At 34.8% G+C, this 22,514-nt stretch overlaps 1 protein-coding gene and 1 pseudogene across 1 annotated transcript in view; both read right to left on the minus strand.

Annotated features, from left to right (window-relative positions):
- FAM227B (family with sequence similarity 227 member B) overlaps nt 1-22,514 on the minus strand; it is a 284,933-nt gene that overhangs the window by 32,243 nt on the left and 230,176 nt on the right. Inside the window, exons 12-13 of the mRNA XM_077939396.1 lie at nt 18,305-18,402; nt 14,210-14,370 (exon numbers count right to left, since the gene is read on the minus strand). Coding sequence (XP_077795522.1) covers nt 14,210-14,370; nt 18,305-18,402 — 259 coding nt within the window. The remainder of the gene's footprint in view (nt 1-14,209; nt 14,371-18,304; nt 18,403-22,514) is intronic.
- On the minus strand, nt 11,865-13,416 carry LOC106999179 (signal peptide peptidase-like 2A pseudogene; annotated as a pseudogene).

Below are 22,514 nucleotides of genomic sequence, written 5' to 3' on the forward strand. Positions count from 1 at the left end.
TATCATGAAATCTTTGCCATTTCCCATGTTCAGAATGTCCTAGGTTATCTTCCAGAGTTTTTTATAGGTTTAGGTTTTACATTTAAGTCTTTAATCCATCTTAAGTTGATTTTTGTATGTGGTGTATGGAAGGGGTCCAGTTTCAATCTTCTGCATATAGCTAGCCAGTTTCTCAGCATCATTTATTGAATAGGGAGTCCTTTCCCCGTTACTTGTTTTGTCAACTTTGTCGAAGATTAGATGGTTGTAGGGTGCAGCATTATTTCTGAGCTCTCTCTTCTGTTCCATAAGTCTTTGTGTCTGCTTTCATATCAGTGCCATGCTGTTTTGGTTATTGTAGCCTTGTAGTGGAGTTTGAATTTGGGTAACACGATTCCTCCAGCTTTGTCCTTTTTGCTTAAGATTGTCTTGGCTATTCAAGCTTTTTGGTTCAACATAAATTTTAATATAGTTTTTCCTAATTATGTGAAGAATGTCATTGGTAGTTTGATAGGAATAGCACTGAATCTGTAAATTGCTTTGGGCAGTATGCCCATTTAAACGGTATTGATTCTTCCTATTCACAATCATTGAATGTTTTTTTCCATTTGTTTGTGTCATCTCTGATTTCTTTGAGCAGTGTTTTGTAATTATTATTGTAGAGATCTTTTGCTTACATGGTTAGATGTATTCCTAGGTATTTTGTTCTTTTTGTGGCTATTGTCATTGGGAATGCAGACTTGATTTGATTCTCAGCTTGGATGTTGTTGGTATGTGGGAATGCTATTGATTTTTGTACATTGATTTTGTATCCTGAAACTTTGCTGAAGTTGTTTATCGGCTTAAGGAGCTTTGGGGCAGAGACTATTGGTTTTTCTACATGTAGGATCATGTTGTCTATAAACAGGGATAGTTTAACTTCCTCTCTTCTTATTTGAATGCCTTTTACTTCTTTCTCTTGTCTGATTGCTCTGGCCAGGACTTCCAATACTATGTTCAATAGGAGTGTTGAGAGTGGGTATCCTTGTCTTGTTCTGGTTTTCAAGGTGAATGCTTCCAGCTTTTGTCCATTCAGTATGCTGTTTGCTGTGGATTTGTCATAGATGGCTCTTATTATTTTGAAGTATGTTCCTTCAATGTCTAGTTTGATGAGGGTTTTTTATCATGAAGGGATGTTGAATTGTATCAAAAGCCTTTTTTGCATGTATTGAGATAATCTTTTGGGCTTGTTTTTAATCCTGTTTCATGTGATGAATTACATTTATTGATTTCCACGTGTTGCATGAACCTTGTGTCCAAGAGATAAAGCCTACTTTGTCACGGTGGATTTGCTTTTTGACATGCTGCTGGATTCAGTTTGCTAGTGTTTTGTTGAGAATTTTTCCATCTATGTCCGTCAAGCATATTGGCCAGATGTTTTCTTTTTTTATTGTGTCTGTGCCAGGTTTTGATATTAGGATGATGCTGGCCTCAGAATGAGTTAGGAAAGAGTCCCTCCTCCTAAATGTTTTGGAATAGTTTCAGTAGGAATGGTACCAGCTCTTCTTTATACATCTGGTGGAATTCAGCTGTGAATCCATCTGGTCCTGGGCTTTTTCTGGTTGGTAGGCTTTTTATTACTGATACAATTTCAGAACTTGTTATTGGTCTGTTCAGGGATTCAGTTTATTCCTAGTTCAATCTCAGTAGGTTGTATCTTCCAGGAATTTATCCATTTCTTGTAGGTTTCTAGCTTATGTGCATAGAGATGTTTGTAGTAGTCTTCGAGGTTGTTTGATATTTCTGTGGGGTTGGTAGTAATGTCTTCTTTGTCATTTCTGATTATGTTTATTTGGATCTACTTTTTTTTCTTTATTAGTCTAGCTAGCAGTCTATCTGTATTATTCTTTCAAAAAACAAAATCCTGGACTCATGATCTTTGGTATTATTTCTCACATCTCAATTTCCTTCAGTTCGGCTCTGGTTTTGGTTATTTCTTATCTTCTGCTAGATTTGGGATTCGTTAAATTTATTCTTAAATATGTCTGTTCCACAGATTCTAATTTAAAGACTTTGTTATGATCAAATATGATATTATTTTGTGTTTGAGTTTGTTTAAGTAAGTTTAAAAATATCTTGTTAAAATAGAAAGATTCTAAAATAGAATTTGCCTGGTTATGTAACCTTAAAGGTCTGGAGGGAAAAGTGCTAAAGTGATTTAACACAGCAACAATGGTAGAAATTTCAACTAACTGTGTATCCTTAAATATGAGGGACATTATTCTAGCATCCCTTCTTTTTTGTCTTTGTTGACTTCTCTGACTCTTATCACCCTTCCCCCAAGCCATAATTGTGATTATCTTTAAAAGCCGATAATATGCCTTTATTTTCTGGAGCTAAAGTCCCTTATGGTAGCGGCCCCCAACCTTTTGGGCACCAGGGACCAGTTTCATGGAAGACAATTTTTCAGGGGACCAGGTGTGAGGGGGATGGTTTCAGAATGATTAAAGCACATTACATTTATTGTGCACTTTATTTCTATTATTACATTGTAATATATAATGAAACTATTATACACATCACCATAATGTAGAATCAGTAAGAGACCTGAGCTTGTTTTCCTGCACTAGATGGTCATATCTGGGAGTGATGGGAGACAGTGATAGATCATCCAGCATTAGATTCTCAAAAGGAGTGTGCAACCCTAGATCACTTGCATGTGCAGTTCACAGTAGGGTTTGTGCTCCTATGAGAATCAAACACTGCCAATGCTCTGACAAGAGGCAGAGCTCAGGAGGTAATGCAAGCAATGGAGGGTGACTGTAAATACAGGTGAAGCTTCACTTGCTCACCTGCCACTCACTTCCTGCTGTGCAGCCTGGTTCCTAACAGGCCACGAACCAGTATCAGGGGTTGGGGACCTCTGCTCTATGGTAAACAATTAAGTACCAGAGGTTGTTAGTGCATCAGATCTGAAACTAGTCTGCTAATGAGAGATTCCAAGTGCTATCATTTATTCTAGTATCTTCAGGCAAGTTACCTAAATTTCTGTGCTTAGTTTCCTTATCAGTAAAATAGAGACAATAATAGTGTCTATCTCAGAAGTTTAAATGAGAATTAAATGGATTAGTAAATGTACTTAGAACAGTGCCTGGTACGCAATTATTTGATTTTTTTTTAAACATCAGTTTGATAATAATAACTTCAAAGATTATCTCTATCCTGTCCTCTAGTTTTCTTCATTTTAGCTATGTGTCATGTTTCATTGAAAAATACAAAATTTGATCTTATCTTTATATAAAGTCATGCAACCCTTTACATCATACATTTATTTAATACTTATTGTGTACTAGATACTTTTCTCAGGTGTCAGGGATACAAATTAGTCTTTGTTTTCTATGGGGTGAGAAATACAAGCAGACAAATGGTTACGCTAGAATGTGATTAAGTAATTGAGGCTATAGAAATCTTAATGACAGTTATCTAAGTCAGAGTTTGTTCATACAATGTATTAGTTTTCTATTCATGTATAACAAATTACCCCCACATTTAGCAGTTTTCAACAGCAAACATTTATTATTACTTTCATAGACCAGGAATCTGGGCCTGGCTTAGCTGGATGCTTCTGGCTCAGGGTCTCTTGCAGGTTGCAATCAAGTTGTGGGCAGGGGATGCAGTCATCTCAAGGCTCAACTGAGGGAAGATCTGCTTCCAAGTTCACTCACACAGTTACTGGCAAGATGTTTTTTGTCATGCACTGTTAGACTAAAGGTCTCAGTCTCTCACTGGCTGTTGACTGAAGGCCATCCTTACTTCCTTACCATCTGGGCTTCCTTCAGCTCACAACATGGCTGCTGGCTTCTCCCAGAGAGCTCTCAGAGAGTGAGCAAGGAAGAGTAAGCAGGAGTGACATCAGTCTTTTTGTAACTGAATCTCAGAAGAGACTTCCCATTATGTTTATTATAATCTCTTTGTTAGAAGCAAGTCATAGATTCAACTCTCACTCAAATGGAGGGAATTACATAAATGCATGAATATCAGAAGGTGGGGATCATTGATTGAGTACCATCTTAGAGTCTGCCTACCTCAAATATGATGGATTATTCTATCTTTTTTGTTACGAGTTTTCTCCATCTACATCTCTGCTTTCTCTCATTTTCTCACTCTGTGTAGGTACACTTGCTGTAACGTGTTGTCTGGAGTCTCCACTTCAGGAAAACCATACAATTGCAGTGAGTTCAGAGAAAACTAATAAGAATGTTATATATGCTGAATAGCGTCAATGTAAAATTTGAGTGAGATAGAGATAAATTCAATGATCAAAATCTCCACAGGTAATTATAGGAAATCTACACAAATTTTGGAAATAGCTTATCAGTATCTTGGATGAAATATTTTTTAGCTCTGCCAGCAGCCACGGATATCATGCTCAGGGAGAATTCTAGCCTGGATCGCGATGTCAGGAAAGCACCCACGGCTCAGGAATTAGATGGCACTGCTGCATGAATCACCTGAGCAAGCCACCTAACCTCTGTGCTCTGGTTTTCTTATCTGTAGAGTGACTGTGATGGGTGCCTGCTCTGCCCATTTGTCACAGGACTCTTGTCTTTTCCAACAATAATATATAGGGGGAATCTGATTCATTTTTTGAAAAACTCCTAGTGATGATGTAAGTGAGGCATCATTATCATTATCATGTTGCTCATTAAGTCTAGAAACATTTATTCTTATCAGTGGCCATTATAATTTATAAGCTCAGAAAGAGTCTTTACTTTCTAAAGGGTGATTTCTTTCAAATTTGAATGGAATCAAATCCTCCGCTAAGTTACTTACTTTAGGTCTCCACTTCCTCCCTTCCCCGCCCCACACATACTCACACTCTTCCCACATTCTCAGTAAATTGGTGGATGAATCCTTGTATAGCTGTTGGACAAATTCATGCCCATCAAAAATCAAACACAATCAAAGCCTAATCACAATAAAAAGTAGTTAAAAATAAAAGTAATCTATTGTGAAAGGTTTTAGATACCTTTCAACTTTCATTTCCAAACATTTAAAAAATTTTGCTTTGGACATAATTCAACCTTGATGAGAATTCTTCCATCACTACTCAAGTCACAAATCTGAGAACCTGCCCTGTAGTCTGATTTAACCCTGTAGTTTGCCTCTGTCCTTGTGTTCCAGGGCTGTCCATGTTATTTCCATGTGCTTGTGGTTAGTGACGCTCTTGACTGAAATATGGGAGAAATGTCCTGGGAAGGGTCCTGAGAATTAGCTAGAACAGTGATCTCTACACCCTCTTGATCATGTATCCCATGAGTTAAAGATATGTGAGTATACTCCCATGTAGGTATAAATTTAAATTTATAAATTATATTCACATCAATCTGTATTAATATATTATGTACATTATAAAAGATAAGCAATCTATAAATAGAAAAGAGTGAGATGAGAAAAATATTTTAAAAGCAAAATTCAACTTATTTCACTTATTAATGGTACCTCAAACCCTTTTGTCCTGAAATCATAGAGATTTGTATTGATGTTCTGGACAGTTTGTTTTTAAATGCTTTGGTAATTAAACCAGCATTATACTATCACTGAACATTGAAAAATAAAAAATACACTTAGGATTAGATTCATTGCTTATAATAATAATGTATACACATATTTCAAAAAGTCTTTCTGAATATTTTTATTTTTATTTTTTTGACCTACATCTTGCAGAACTGATTAGGTCATCATTGATTTTACCTCATAGCATGGCTGAAAAAGATCTCCTTCAGGGAGTAGAAGAAATATTATTCTGCCATTTTCTTGTTTTTAAAAATGTATTCTTGTATTATTAAATATTATCATCAAGACGCTGTTTCTTTTCAGGAGTCTTTTAAAGCTATTGGCTCATTAGTGAGTGTTAGTTTGGTTAGAACTAGATGATATAATCCATAAATCTGCTTAACTACCCAAAGAAAACAGCACTATGTTATGATAGTCAGAAAACAACACAAGTAAAAGATGTCATCGTTATTGCCCAACATAGGAGAGTGCAGAATGAAATATCAGCTGAGTGAGGGAAACTGCTTACTAAATATTTGTAAGATACAACTTCTGTTTCATTTTTTGAAGATATAAACAGATATAAATAACAATTTTAAGTTTTTTTATACCCAGAGCTATATACACTCCATTTTTTATTTTAAAATAGAATTTATTGAATACCATAGTAAATTTATACATAATTTTTTTTTTCATGTCAGTATTGGAACATAATGATTGTTTAAAGTACTGCTGAATTAACGCTTCAAAAATTTCAAATTTTAAAACATATTCCATAAAAATATAAAGCCTAATAGTGTTAAAAAAGTATTAATTTACACTTACATATCAAAGTGTTAAGAAATTCCACACCCAAGCCAATTATCTGAGAAGTAAAAATTCAATCATGTGTTTTCAAAAATGTTTTCATTTGAACAAAATACAACAGAAGGTATAAAACAGGCAAAAATTACTTAATATATATTGACTTGTCCTACTAGAAAATGTTGCAGGTTAACTTTAGATATTAAAAAGATTCATGTTCCAAAGGAACAGAAAAGCTGTTTGCAATACTTTTTATGCCTAATCAAAGAACCACATGATGACATTAAATATTCTACATTTTTTTGGTTGTTCCTTAATTGCCAGTAATGGAGGACTAATATAAAAATTTAGTTTTAAAAATAACTTTTCTTCCAATGAACATATTTATATACAAAGACTGTCCTAACTTTTGAAACATTAAACAAGGAAATTTATACTTATGATCTTCACTATAATATGGCCTATATATTACCCTGTTGATAATTTTTTTACTCTGAAAATTCAGTAATCTCACATATGAGTATTACAGTAGAGGATCAAATTCCAAAAGATTGAGTAATTTGATTCAGATCTTTTGAATTTATAGGGTACCTTTCTTCCAGGAAATGTATAAAGTTATTTATGTATATTATATATATGTTATATATATATAATATGTAATATATATACTTATATATAATATATATAATTATATATAAATTATATATAATTTATATATAAAATATATATTATATAATATATAGATGCAAAGCAATGTAATATATAATATATAAAGTATATAGTATATTACATAATACATAATAAATAACGTAATATATATTATATATTTGATATATAATAATATATAATGTAATATAATATATTAATATTTATATGTTATATAATTATATATAACATATAAATATATAAAATACATTATATATACTATATATTATATAATATATATTATAGATATATTTCTTTTTAGTGGTCTACACTGAATTCAATTCAATTATAAACTGAAGTACAGTTTTTGTTTTTGAAATTTCATTGGTTAAGATCAGGCTGAAATTTTAGAGCTCAAGCTTAAATAAATTAGTTCAAATATTTTTTAGTCAAATGTAAAATATGTCTGTAACTCTAAGGATAAATGCTTGAGGGAATGGATATCCCATTCTCCCTGATGTGCTTATTTGACATTGCATGCCTGTATCAAAACATCTCATGCACCCCATAAATATATACACCTAATATGTACCCACGAAAATTTTTAAAAATGTAAAAATAATAATTTTTGCTTATACTAAAGCATAAATCGAAAGAGCAAGGAAAACTGGAAAGCTCATTTGTATTTACTATAAATTTATCAATTCACTAAAATCTCTTTGGACATGTAAGTAAAATATACGAATGACAATAGCAGATGAGTTAAAATTCTCTTTCTTTAAATGAGAAATAAATTGCAGACTCTAATAACAAGGAATTGCTAATCTAAAAAACATTTACAAGCTAGAAGAAAATATAATTATAATGTATTAAACTATCAAGGCTTTTCTGAGCAAACCTCACATTTATTTTTGCTAAACTAAACCAAGGTAAAAGTAATCTACATTACAATTTGAGATTGTGATTTCTGTTGATAAGCCACAAAAATGTTCATAGGGACTTTCTAATTAAGAACATTTTTTTGCATTGAAAATTAATAAATACAGTGTATCATTATTTTAAAGATATGTGTAGGGGAAAAAACAGCTTCTCTTGCCCTTAAAATTATTGGTGGTAAGAGAGCAAGAGAGGAAGAGATGACAGCTTTTTAAGTCAAATTTTCATCTCCCCTATCCTTTGTTCATTTTGACTCCCCAAATAAAATATTTCTGTACTTTAATTTTTTAATCACTATTGTCAGCTTGGTTGCTATACATTTAATTACAATATAAAGTTGACATTGAGGATAAAGAAACATGAGTAATTACACTTTTTATTATTTCTATTTAACCAATAAGATTTTAATAGCAAATTAGAACAAGATTTTACCTCCGTAATAACTAATGGTTGGATAAAGTAGAATTTGTATCAAATAACTCAGACTTCAGATTTCTGGATATACCATGACTACGCTATTGAGGAGCAAAACCTAAATAATGAAGTTAAAATATTAATTACTACTCCAGTCATACTACCAAGTATTTTGAGAAATTATCTTATTTCAATGTAGTAAAAAAAAAAAAAACCAATAATTTTATTTAACATTCTTTATAAAATGTGATTGAGGCTTTTAAATGTCATAAAGCTGGGATGAGGCTGCAGATAAAAAAAAAACTGTATTTTGGCAAATACTTTATTAATATTATAAATGAAAATATAGTTAGAGTTTTAAAGTGGCACTTAATGTGTTCTCTCTCTCAGAGTCTGCCAAATAAATCAGATTTCTTGGAAAAAATTCAAACTTGATACAATGAAGGCAAAATTAACTCTTGTCGGGTAAGTCATTTGCCATAAACGAAAGGACCCCTGACCGCATTAAGCAGAGGGACTGATGGTCAGTGGAGCTTCTCTGTTTGTAATTTATTCAGCAAAAGCGAACAATTGTTTAAAAGTCTCTAATACAATAAGTAGAAAGCTGAAACTGGATCCTTTCCTTACTCCTTATACAAAGATTAATTCAAGATGGATTAGAGACTTAAATGTTAGACCTAAAACCATAAAAACCCTAGAAGAAAACCTAGGTAATACCATTCAGGACATAAGCATGGGCAAGGACTTCATGTCTAAAACACCAAAAGCAACGGCAACAAAAGCCAAAATTGACAAATGGGATCTAATTAAATTAAAGAGCTTCTGCACAGCAAAAGAAACTACCAACAGAGTGAACAGGCAACCTACAGAATGGGAGAAAATTTTTGCAATCTACTCATCTGACAAAGGGCTAATATCCAGAACCTACAAAGAACTCAATCAAATTTACATGAAAAAAACAAACAACCCCACCAAAAAGTGGGCAAAGGATATGAACAGACACTTCTCAAAAGAAGACATTCAGACAGCCAACAGACACATGAAAAAATGCTCATCATCACTGGCCATCAGAGAAATGCAAATCAAAACCACAATCAGATACCATCTTACACCAGTTAGAATGGCAATCATTTAAAAAATCAGGAAACAACGGGTGCTGGAGAGGATGTGGACAAATAGGAACACTTTTACACTGTTGGTGGGACTGTAAACTAGTTCAACCATGTGGAAAACAGTGTGGCGGTTCCTCAAGGATCTAGAACTAGAAGTACCATTTGACCCAGCCATCCCATTACTGGGGATATACCCAAAGGATTATAAATCATGCTGCTATAAAGACACATGCACATGTATGTTTATTGCAGCACTATTCACAATAGCAAAGACTTGGAATCAATCCAAATGTCCATCAGTGACAGACTGGATTAAGAAAATGTGGCACATATACACCATGAAATACTATGCAGCCATAAGAAAGGATGAGTTCGTGTCCTTTGTGGGGACATGGATGCAGCTGGAAACCATCATTCTCAGCAAACTATCGCAAGAACAGAAAGCTAAATACCGCATGTTCTCACTCATAGGTGGGAAATGAACAATGAGATCACTTGGACACAGGAAGGGGAACATCACACACCAGGTCCTATTGTGGGGAGGGGTAGAAGGGAGGGATAGCATTAGGAGATGTACCTAATGTAAATGACGAGTTAATGGGTGCAGCACACCAACATGGCACATGTATACATGTACCCTAGAACTTAAAGTATAATAATAATAATAATAAAGAAAAAGTATTAAAAAAAACTCTAATACAAAATTTAGTTCAAATATCAAAGGTCTGATCCATTTTAAAAGGATTAAGTTTATTTTTTTAATAAGTTGAACTGGCTTTAGATGAAATATATAGATCTGTTCACATATTTTATACATTATTTACAGAGAAATGAAAAATCCTGCTGCCTTTGTTATCACTTGTCATTTGGGAATTTCTTAGATAAAATAAAAGAAAATGGAAAGATAATTTGACCTCTGACTCCCAGGAGAATGTTCAAGCCACATCTGAAATTTATCAAAGAATGAAGAGAAAAAATTTTTCAAGTTGGAAGGTACCAGAGTGATTAGCTGGTCTAACCTACTTAATTTTGCAGATGAGAAGGCTGAGATACAAGTGTCTTGAGCTGTGGCAAATTGCTCAGCTCTTCCTTGTATTGTAATTAAACTGAGACTAACACCAAGTCTCTTGCTGTTGTTGCCAATTCTTTTCTCTGAACTGCACTTTGTACATCCTCCACCAAGCTTAACAGCCACTACCTATGGGGCAAGGGGTGGGAATCAGGAAGAAAAAAAAGATAAAGGGTGGGGGTGGGGGAATGTGGGATAATGTTAGGAATGTTGTACTCAACAATAAGTCATATGTATTAATACATAATTTCTTAAGAAAAATAATTTTTAAAAATCAAAGCTTAACATCAACAGAACCAAATTTCAAAGATCAGAAATACCAAAGTGAAACTGAATGTTAGTATTGAAATTTAAGCTACATTTTCAAAAAAACAGCCAGCAGACCACTAGATTTCAGTTTGTCTCCTTTTAGTGACTAGTTCTATATATTATGTTTCTCTACACCTGAAAAAATGTTCTTAATATAATACACACGCAGTCTGAAGTAATTTCAGTTCTCAAGTTTATGAAAGGAGTTTTAAAAAACATACTACAAAAATATGCACTTATATTTATTCCAAAATTATACATTTCTAACCTCTGCAGTGATATAAGGTCCAAATTTTCACTGTTGAACCACCTTCTTGCGTGGTCTTAAACAGTTATTTCTATAAAGCAGATAAAATTTGCATAATTCTTTACAGTAAAACCCATTCAGAAACTCACTTTGATAGTAATACTTTTATCTACCATTACAGTTGGAAGAAACATTTCAGTAAAAAAGTATAGGGGTGGGTCAAAGCATGTTTTTTTGTTTGTTTGTTTGTTTGTTTTTCTTTTTAGAAAAATATACTGTATGTAGGCCGGGCGCGGTGGCTCAAGCCTGTAATCCCAGCACTTTGGGAGGCCGAGACGGGCGGATCACGAGGTCGGGAGATCGAGACCATCCTGGTTAACACGGTGAAACCCCGTCTCTACTAAAAAATACAAAAAACTAGCCGGGCGAGGTGGCGGGCGCCTGTAGTCCCAGCTACTCGGGAGGCTGAGGCAGGAGAATGGCGTGAACCCGGGAGGCGGAGCTTGCAGTGAGCTGAGATCCGGCCACTGCACTCCAGCCTGGGTGACAGAGCGAGACTCCGTCTCAAAAAAAAAAAAAAAAAAAAAAAAAGAAAAATATACTGTATGTAAAACATCTTGGAAACTACACATGCCATATCCTTTTATTTAATTTGAAGGCACAACTTTAACATTATGTAACTGTCAGTACCAGCTCATAAAAATATATATTTGCAAACATATCATTGAAGACTTTCAGATTGTCAATTCAAAAATCAATTTAAAAAGTCAAAGTCTATTTGTAGAAAATCAATGACACATTATAGCGTTCCACGTAATATTATCGCAGGACAATCTGTTCACCAGACATCATTTGTTGCATAATCCAAATGGTCCATCATCTGAGAGCTGTTACCTTTCCAGAACTTTTTCATTTCCTTACGTTTCCAGGCAACAACTGAGGCAGCAATAAGCGTGCAAGGTACTAAATAGAGGAGAGCAGGTTGCCCCTTTTTCATCAGCACCAGAACAACAAATGTAAGTATCATGCCAATAGCATAGGCTGCCGTAGAGGAAACATAGTCTATATAAGAAGAACCAGTGTGAACATCAACTCTTCTACAGTAGGCAATCAACAGGCCTGTACTGTCTCCAAAACCCAATATTGAAACAGGCATGATGCACACACTCATTACTGAGAAACAGATCAGCTTTGGTACTCTGATGACTACTGGCAATGTTTCAGTATTTCCAAAAAGTCCAGCTGCAAGTTCAACCATGCTACTCTCACCATTCTTTGTGATGAATGGTGTTATGAAAACAAAAAATACATCATAGAGGAGGAGGAGGCCTAGAAGTATCACACATGACTTGAAGCTGGGCAACTTCAGTGTTTTAATTAAATTCAGACAGAAAGCAATCCCCAAGGTATCTTGTAAAATCCAAGCCCACCTGTCTTCATTTCGAAACACAGCCCAAACAATAACTATTGCTATTCATAGTCCAGAGAGAAAAATAAGTCTCATGTCCATGCTTTTGCCACGACACACAATCGTGCATTGTCCATATGGTGTCTTATGAATTAGTGCCGCAAGAGAGTTGTACAGACTCATTGCTGATGTTATGCAGAAAATTGCTATCATAACATAAATTAACCATTTGTAGAAGAAATAAAGTAAGACCATCATAACACAGCAGATGACCACAAATATTACAACTGTAAGAGGATAAAAGTTAGATATTCTTCCTTTTTTTTTCCCTCATTTCTCTATCTTCAGTTGTCACTGCTTTCAAGTTTCCAATTCAACTAGTCCACTCCAGTACCCACCTAATGCCACAGTGAGCACAGCAATTACAAAAATAACCACCATAGTATAATCAAAGTTAGGCCACGATGGAGAATACATTTTTCATAGTAATGTTATTTCCTAGAGTCTGCTTCATATCTTTAAAGTCTTTGTGGCTTATAAATGCAATCAGTATTTTCACATCAGGAAATTCAGATCTGTTACCTGAGGTAGGAAATAGGACACTGTTATTGACAACTAACATTGCTTCAGCACCTCTTTTCTGTTCAATTCCGGTGTTTTCAAGAAAATGTCAGCTTCCCCATTGCACCACAACTGCTTTGTTCTAATTTACGCCAACAAGAGGAACATCAGAAAGGTTGCATAGTGGTGTGGAAGTCAGATTCATCAAACTAATGTAAGTTGCATTTTCTAGGGTATTTGGAAGAGCTGACCAATGGGGGTTATAAAGCATGCAGTAGTCCTTGGATGTGCCATTTCCAGACGCATGCAAGATTGCTTCCTGAGTGGCTGTCAGGGGGAGCAGGAAGCCCCAGAGCAGGGCGGCCTCGGCAGGGGACAGCCGCCGCTGCGGCCCCATCGGACTGGTGGGTGCCGGGTCGGGTGGCGCGGCGCGGCTCACTAGGCGGGGTAGGTTCGGAGTCCCGCCACTGCGCTGCCTCCGTGGCCGAACCGGACCGGACCGGACCGGACAGGCGCGGGCGGCCGGGCTAGGCTGGGATCGCCGCTGCTGCAGGGGCCGCCACTGCAGCCCACACTCCAATTTAGTGGCTAGTGTTCTAATTCCTTTGGGGTTCACCTGGGTCCTTAATGGGGACTGGGCCAAAAAAAGTTATACTGAAGATAGACAGGACTGTAAAAAACAGAACTCTGGGCCCTACCCCTGCTTCAACCAAAGAGCTCCGATTTTTACTTATTTTTTATTTTACACATAAAAATAAATTTTTTTATGTGTAAAAATTGTTCTGATAAATTTTCATTGGAACAAAGAATTCCACAGCTAAAACATGCCTAAAACTCTCTTTGGAGAAGGCTAGAAGCCCATGCCTCGTAATTCTGACAAATGTTTGAAACCAGTCACTGAACAGTAAAGTTGCAAAGATAGCCTTTTATCAGAGAACCAAGTATACCAGTTTTAGAAGTTCTTTGGGTTAATGTTTGTTTTACTTTTCTTACATGCAAAATCATAGCATTAGATCTAAAAAAGAAGATAGTTTAGCCAAAAGTTTTAAGCATAAGTAAATATTAATACTAAAGAGAAGCATTGATAAAACATGCATTCAATTTTTTTTCTCAGTTGAGACATTCAGTGAAACGTTTTGAGTATTATTTTTGAAACAAATCATATTAAAGCAAAGCTTTAAAAAGGATATGGTTCCTGGAATATCTTAGTGAGTTTAATCTTGGTTTTCTTAGGTGCTTTGGAAATGCCAGCCAGCTCATGCATCTTAAGATAATATAAAATCAATGGACTCTGACCTCCAAAATTGAAGAGAACACGATTAAACTCTGGACCAGTACTACTATAGTGCGACTGTAAGAGGAAGAAAAGAATCAAGATGATGATTACTTTTGTGTTTCTAAAAAAGTGTGAATAAAATATAACTTCATATTTAGCATAAAATTACAATTTGATATATTAAAATAAAGGAAATTCCAGAAAGCATCTTCTTAATTAGAGGAATTTACCAAAGTAAGAGTCTACAAGTATACGCAGTAAGGCTCTTCTACCCTTTTGATTTATCAGGCTTGTATATAGGCAATAGACATTATTCAGTCTTAAGAACAGAAAAAGAAAATGAAGAAAATGAACAAAGTCAGGAAAAGGCATAGGAAAAATATCTGAAGAAATGATGGTCTAAATTTTCAAAATTTATGAAAAACCCATCCAAGAAGTTCAACAATCTCTAAGTAGAATAAATTTACACCTAGCACATCCTAGACAAAGTTTTAAAAAATAAAGACAAGGAGAAAAATCTCAAAAGCAGCAAGAGAAAGCAACTCATACATAGGGGAACTTTAATAAGATTAATAACTAACTTCTTATCATAACAAAACAGACCAGAAGGCAGTAGGATAGCATCAAGGTGCTGATGGAAAAAAAAAAAAAAAAACCCTGTTGACTAAAAATCCTATGTCAAGAATACAACCATAAATATAATTACTCCAAGATTCTATTATTCCCTTCTTATAGGAGAAATACTAAACTACTAATATTTTAAGTTTTCCTCAATCTTTGTAATACCATTATGAGATACTTTTTATTGATTACACTTCCTGTGGGGAAATCAAATTTTGTTTTCATTTGCTTTTATTGATACATACAGTTCTCTTGAATTTCTTTTGCTTATGGTCACTTTTTTATTCTATAGGTTTTTGCAAAAAATATGTTTCAGAATTCCTAGCAGCTACAGAATCATTTCAAATAATGGGACTATCATAATCAATAGCAATTCTTTGCCAGGAAAAAGTTAATGTCAGTATCAGACATGTTTTCTCTGATGTAAATCACTCCTTCATTTTAAGCTCCCATGATTCACAATGGGTTATATATAGCTCGATTTTCAAAATGTATGCAAAACTAGCCCAAGCTCAGTTTAGATTTTTAAAAAGTTTGCCTGTCTAGATAGATGTTTTGCAATGCCCTTCCTGTTTCTTTCTTGGGTACTATAAGATAAACATTCTATCTTACTAAAATTCTAGAAATAGACATTTCTGTTATTTTTCTGCAGTTATCAGTTTTTTTTTTTTTTTTTTTGAGATGGAGTCTTGCTCTGTCACCCAGGCTGGAGTGCAGTGGCCCGATCTCAGCTCACTGCAAGCTCCGCCTCCCAGGTTCAGGCCATTCTCCTGCCTCAGCCTCTCCAGTAGCTGGGACTACAGGCGCCCGCCACCTCGCCCGGCTAGTTTTTTTGTATTTTTTAGTAGAGACGGGGTTTCACCTTGTTAGCCAGGATGGTCTCGATCTCCTGACCTCGTGATCCGCCCGTCTCGGCGTCCCAAAGTGAGTTATCAGTTATTAAGTTAAGAAAATCACAGTTTGCAGCCCTTTTTCCTCTATAAGAATTCATGGTTTTTAAGAATAGTTCAGCCAGGTAAGAGGCAAATAGGTATTAAATGCAAATCTGGTGTTTTTTTTTTTTTTTTTTTTCCGATGGAGTCTTGCTCTGTCACCCAGGCTGGAGTGCAGTGGCGCGATCTTGGCTAACTGCAAGCTCTGCCTCCAGGTTCATGCCATTCTTCTGCCTCAGCCTCCCGAGTAGCTGGTACTACAGGTGCCCGCCACCACGCCTGGCTAATTTTTTTTGTATTTTTAGTTGAGATGGGTTTTCACCGTGTTAGCCAGGATGGTCTCCGTCTCCTGACCTCGTAATCCACCTGCCTGGGCCTCCTGAAGTGCTGAGATTACAGGCGTGAGCCACCGCACCTGGCCTGGTGTTCTGGTTTTTAAAGCAGAATGCTGCAAGTTGACCAAAAACCTCTTGCTAGAGACACTCCAAATAGCCAAGCCAATGAACAGAAATCCTAATGTTTCCATTCATCCCACGAAAGATAATAGCAGAAATTTGTCAGAGCACTTTAAGATTCCATGAAGCAAGACTTTTATTGTCAAGTCAACCTGGCCCTAAAATCAAAGAATCAAGCAACTCCATAAACTTAAGAATGATCATAAAGGATGAAATAGAAAGTCCAAGGGGTGATTTGGGTGCCTAATTTCGCGGTTAATTTATTGAAGGATAACTGCTACAATGAATAGAAAGCTAAACACTGATTTTTGAGGCTTGAATATGTGTTCTGCCAATGCTCATACCCAATGTTACTTTCAGGGACTGGAAACCCACAGGCACCCATTTAGCATTTGGACAACTTTGGTGTCCGGAAAATTTTTCATGTTGAGCTGAAATCTATATCCCTGTATCTTTCTCTTATTTATTGGCAAAAGTTATACTTTTTTTGGAGCCACACAGAAAAACTCTAATTCTGCTTTCCTACAGTAGCTCTCTACATATTTGAAAACAGTTCTTGTGGCCTTCAGAGTCTTTTCCTTCCAGAAGAAATACTTATAAATAGTTTGGCCATTGCTCAAGCAGTATTATTTCAGAGCTCTTCATAATTAGGTTTAGATGAGGTTGTCAATGATGGGATTGGAGTCCTTATAAGAAGAAGAAGATACCAGAGCTCATTCTCTCTGCCATATGAGGACACAACAAGGAAGAGGCCGTCTGCAAGACAGAAAGAGAGGCTTCACCAGAAAACCAAATTGGCTGGCTCCTTGATCTTGGATTTCCCATCCTCCAAAACTATGAGAAATGAACTTCTGTTGTTTAAGCTACCCAGTCCATGGTATTTTGTTATGGCAGTCCAAGCTGACTAGTACAATGGGACAGGGCAAAAAATGCAGCAATGTGCTGTTACTACTAAAGATGTATTTCCAATGTCTATCTGTTAACAGCATCCTCTGAAAAAGGTTGTTTAATCTGTTACAAACCCATGTGTTAATTACTAAACAAAGTTTGAGAGACCATTTTCGGTGTTTGCTGAAGATCAGATATATAATTTCTATTACTTATCCCTGATTTCTAAATCTGGCAATATTGCCCCAAAGGAAATGGTGTGACATTGTTATTGATTCAAAATTCACTTCTATACGTCACCAGTTAATATCTGAAGTGCCTGCAAACCATCTTTAGCCTCATTGTGAAGGTCAGAATAAAGTAGGAAGATATTTTATTAAGCTTGGGTTATTAAATACAGGGAAAAACATAAATACTGACTTTCAGAAAGTGGTTTTTATATAGGCATAATTTTTAATTTTAAATAAATTATCTTATCAGACTTGATAAGATGATGTAGACAACATTTTAGCAATAAAAACTATGACCAACTTAAAACTTAATTGTCTAACAAATTAAGATATCAAATTCAGAATTTCAGGTCAATAATCTCATCAAATTTTGGCTAAGGCAACACATGGTGGTGAGTCCATGAAATCTCTACTTGCAAGGCACCTTCAAGAATGTCGAGAAATTAAGCATTCAAGACTCAAGAGTAACAGTATCTACATGTGGTCAATTATTCTAGGACCACGGCTTAAGAGGTAAGGACAGGTCAACTATTGTTGATACTCCTTTGAAGTTTTCCCTGCAGCTTCGCTGCTTATTGAGATCATATTCATGTGCAAACACCAGATGGAGCCTTTGTATGTCAACCAAAGGAGAAATGGTGACAAGACATGTTGTGAGGAAAAAAGATAAATATTATGATATTTTTCATTAGAGATGGGGATATTTTCAGAAGAAAATAAAACTTTTTAATATTAAGATTAAACCTTCAAACAAATCTCTTTTGACCATTAAATTCTTTTCCAAAATATATGTTAAGAATGTAATAACCAGCATTGCCTGTGTACAGCACAAATTGCAAATTAAACAAATAAGAAATTTTTTCATAATTATTATACTCCAAACCTTTGTTGTTAGTCTTGATAATCCTGATTCTTCCTTGGATATGGGCAACACATATGCTCTTGGGTTGTTTAGAATCTTTATAATATTGAAGTCGATAGCTAAAACAGAAAATAAAATACTTTTAAAAATTCTGGTATTTTTTTCCTTCACAGAAAAAGCATGATACCTCTTTCGCCTTTTAACGATGCACCCTGAACGCAGAGAAGGGCAAACATGGATAAAGGGTGTAAAGACATTGTTATAACTTGTCCCAAAGAGGAAATAAATGTTGCATTTCGTATTTTTACTCAATAGGGCTTTAGAATTTATAAAATTCATTTATTTACATTATGTCATCCTCGCAAACCATTCAGTGAGCTAAGAAACATTTTCCGTAATTTACAGTTGAGAAGACTAAAGTACAAGTTCTATGACTTGTTTAAGCTACTATTTACTAAGTAGTAGAAAGAGAGGACACAAATCTAGGTCTTTTGCTTCTAAGTCCAGAGCGATGACCCTCTAATTAAATGCAATAAACAACTTGAGCCTCTGCCTGTCAGAGTCCTGTTTTTCTATATTCTGACAATACACCCAGATAAGAAGAGACTTGGTGACCTTTCCTTTCAACCTGCATGAATATGCATGAGGGTACAGAGGGAATCGTGCCACTTCTTAAAGGAAAAGAGAACCATGTGATTTAATCAGGCATGTCAATCAGCCTAAAAGCACAAGCTAGGTATTAAGTGTATCTTAACATCAGAGAAAAAAGGTGATCTGAGAGGTTTGTTCTAGACTCTGGCACTGATTATCAGTTACTGGGTAGACTAATCGGATCTAGTGATTATAATGTTGATGACAAACCTCTTAAGAGTTAAAGAAAGTTACTTGGTTGATTTTTGACATTAGACATTAGGAAATATTAGGCATTAGCTTGAAATATGAAAGGCAGGTAAGCATTTATGTCCACCAGAGATTAAAAAATTGGTTAGCAAGGAACTTACATTTAAACATTTTGAGTAGAAAAAGTATTAGATTTAGAATTAAAATGGGCAAGAAAAGTAATAAACCGTATTTTTTTCTTCAAAACTTGCTCAATTTTGGAAATTCTTAAGTATATATATAATACTTAATATATATGATATTGCTTTATGTCTAGTCTTCTATGAACCAGTATAATTTAAAAAAAAAGAACCTCTCTTTCAGGTTCACTGTACACACAATAAAAAGTTTACTTTTCAGATCACCTGAGCTTAATTGTGGAATTGCTGTTTAACAGATAGTAGTATACATTAATATGAGGTAAAATATCTAAGCTGAGAGTACTGGCAATGGCAAAATAGTAAAGCAAAGCAATTTAAAGCACAAAAAGAGTCAAAAATTGCAAAGAAATTCATCTAGATATGATGACTAATCAATAACATTAAAATGCCTGTATTTATCAGCTTTTTTTCCTCTAACCCATTGATTAGTTTTAGGGAAAAATGTTAATATTCCCCCTAATTATAGTTTTAGTGCCTCTTCTGTTCTCAGCATCTCTGAAAGCTTGGGAATATTACCTGAAAATCCAAAAATGACTCTATCTGATAAAACTATGATAAAATATGTCTTAACTGTTCTTACTAAGTCTCCAGAAATTTCACTCGTGAAAAAATGTTCCAGTCTTCCTCCACTTGCATTGGGAAAGTTTCATTTCCATAATTATCCCCCATTTATTTTTGAGGTGTTATCCCCTCTAAAAGGGAGACATGTAAGTAAGTATGGTTATTGCTATCCACTTTTGCAGTTTTTATTCTAATAGTCTTTCTGAAATGCAAATAACTCACATATCTTGGAAAAATTAAAGAAAGGTCAAGTGTAGGCCACAAATATTAATACAATAATTGACTATAGAAACAGAAAAAGTATTGCTGATAGATATACTTTAGAATATATGTAATTAAAATCAGAACTACTCTCAGAAAGAGACTTTTAATCTGGTATTGAAATGCAAGATAATTCAAGAAAAGGCCTTACACCTGCATTAAAAGACAGACAAATGATGCAATATTTAATTTGTTTTAAGTTAAAATGGTAAGAGATACAAGTATCATTTTCCATGATTCCTGATTTGGGTAACTGTTTTTTGCATTAACCAAATACACCAGATAAAAGCTCTACTTTATAGATAGTTGGTATCAAAGCAAGAATTTTTGAGGCTAGAATACTTCAAGATCAGATCTTTCCGAGTCATTTTACAAAGAGAATACCTGAGACCCAAGCCTGATATAATTTTACAGTCGACTTTTAAATCCTGTAAATGGTCAGAATTTCCAAGATTTTTAGTTGTTCTAATGAAGTCTAGGAAGGAATCCAATAACCCTCATAAATAAGAAGAACTATAGAATGCACCAAAATAGCACAGGAATAATAATTTTAGGAGCTCAAGAGTTGGAATGTACCTTGGAGAGAGGGGTAGAAAATAAATGCCAGGAGAAATAAAGAGAAAATATAGGTATCCATTAGGCAAAATGTATGTAATCTGAGCAAATAAAAAATAAAATGTTAATGCAATTTTGTCCAATAATATAAGAAAATGATGAGTATTTCAAATAAAGTATTGCATACTCATGAGTTTTTGAGACCTAGTCTGGCTCTGTTGCCCAGGCTGGAGTGCAGTGGCGATCTAGGCTCCGCCTCCCAGGTTTAAGCGATTCTCCTGCCTCAGCCTCCTGAGTACTGAGATTACAGGCGTTTACCACTATGGCCAACTGATTTTTACTATTTTTGGTAGAAACTGGGTTGACCATGTTGGTCAGGCTGTTCTTGAACTCCTGACCTCAAATGATCCTCCTACCTTGGCTTCCCAAAGTGCTGGGATTACAGGTGTGAGCCACCGTGCCTGGTCTCATGAGTATATCCTTAATGTCTTATTGTGTGCATTTTCTGATCACACTTCTCTGCCTGTTTCAGATCTTTATATGCATATTTCCAAGTCCTTTCAATCTGATCATCTGCAGGCCCACTCACTGGTTTGTATAGATATTAAACCTCAAATGAGTTATACCTCTCTACGTACCTACTTACAGATCCATCCTCCCACCTCTCTGTGTGAAATTCATGGTTCAAATTGGCAAACTGAAGGATTAAGGACCTTCACAATGCTCTACATTAGAATTGCTTCTCCTAGTAATGTTATGTTAACATAATATACATAATTGTAAATAACTTCACAGAGAGATTATACAGTCTGAGTGTTTATACATATACTTTGTTAACTATGAAGTGTATGCATATGTAGATCACTAGCATCCTTACGTTTCACTAACTTTGCACCAAATTTAGTATATCCAAGAACATGAAGATTTTTACGTTATAATAAATTAGTCATTCATATCACATTTGGTTCCCAAGGAAAGTGCCATCTTATTATTGCTTTATTTTGGCATTTTTGGGAGTTACTTTTACCCATTATTTCTTACTATGAATTATATTTGTATCTCTAAGGACCAAATCACTGCTCAGGCAAGTTATAGATGCAAGACACAAGTTATTAGTTTTTAAAGTATTTCTATTGCTTTTTTATAAGAACCAAAGTGAAAAGTATCTGAATAAGAAACTGATGTATTTATGAACTAAGGCTCTGTGGAGCCAAACATTACATATGTTTTATAAAAGAGTAGCTTTTAAGCTTAAGATTTGATCAAAGGTGCTGGTGAAGAAACTTATTGACCCATTTAAAAATCTTTCCTGTAGAATGAAAAACATGTTTTAAAAATCCACCACTAACTGGGTTCAGAGGCAAATCTTAGAGCATACCATCTGATAAATTACTTTTCCCATGATAGGTACATTTGTCTACACAAGAATTTTTAGAATGATATAAAATTGAGACTAATTTAATTGTATGTGTAGTACAAACTCTGCTTATTGAGAATAATAAAATTAGAAGGAATTGAGACTATCTTTATTTTATAACCAAATCTTGACAGTCTTGACTGGTACTGTCATAAAAATTCTTAACCATCTTTGTATTAGTGATTGTTTGAACTTATTATTGATGTGTTCCTCTTTTGTATTAGTGATTATCTGAACTTATTATTGATGTGTTCCTCGTTGAAACCATGTTTCCACAGTTCCATATCTAAAAATGTCTCCTAAAAGAGAAGGCCAGGAAAATTTGCAATACTTTGTGTGAAAGGCAAATATTCAACTTTTTTTTTCCCGGATAATTTCTATCATGTACCACATTTTT

The sequence above is a fragment of the Macaca mulatta genome, chromosome 7 (genome assembly GCF_049350105.2).
Source record: "Macaca mulatta isolate MMU2019108-1 chromosome 7, T2T-MMU8v2.0, whole genome shotgun sequence".
In the NCBI taxonomy this organism is placed as follows: domain Eukaryota; kingdom Metazoa; phylum Chordata; class Mammalia; order Primates; family Cercopithecidae; genus Macaca; species Macaca mulatta.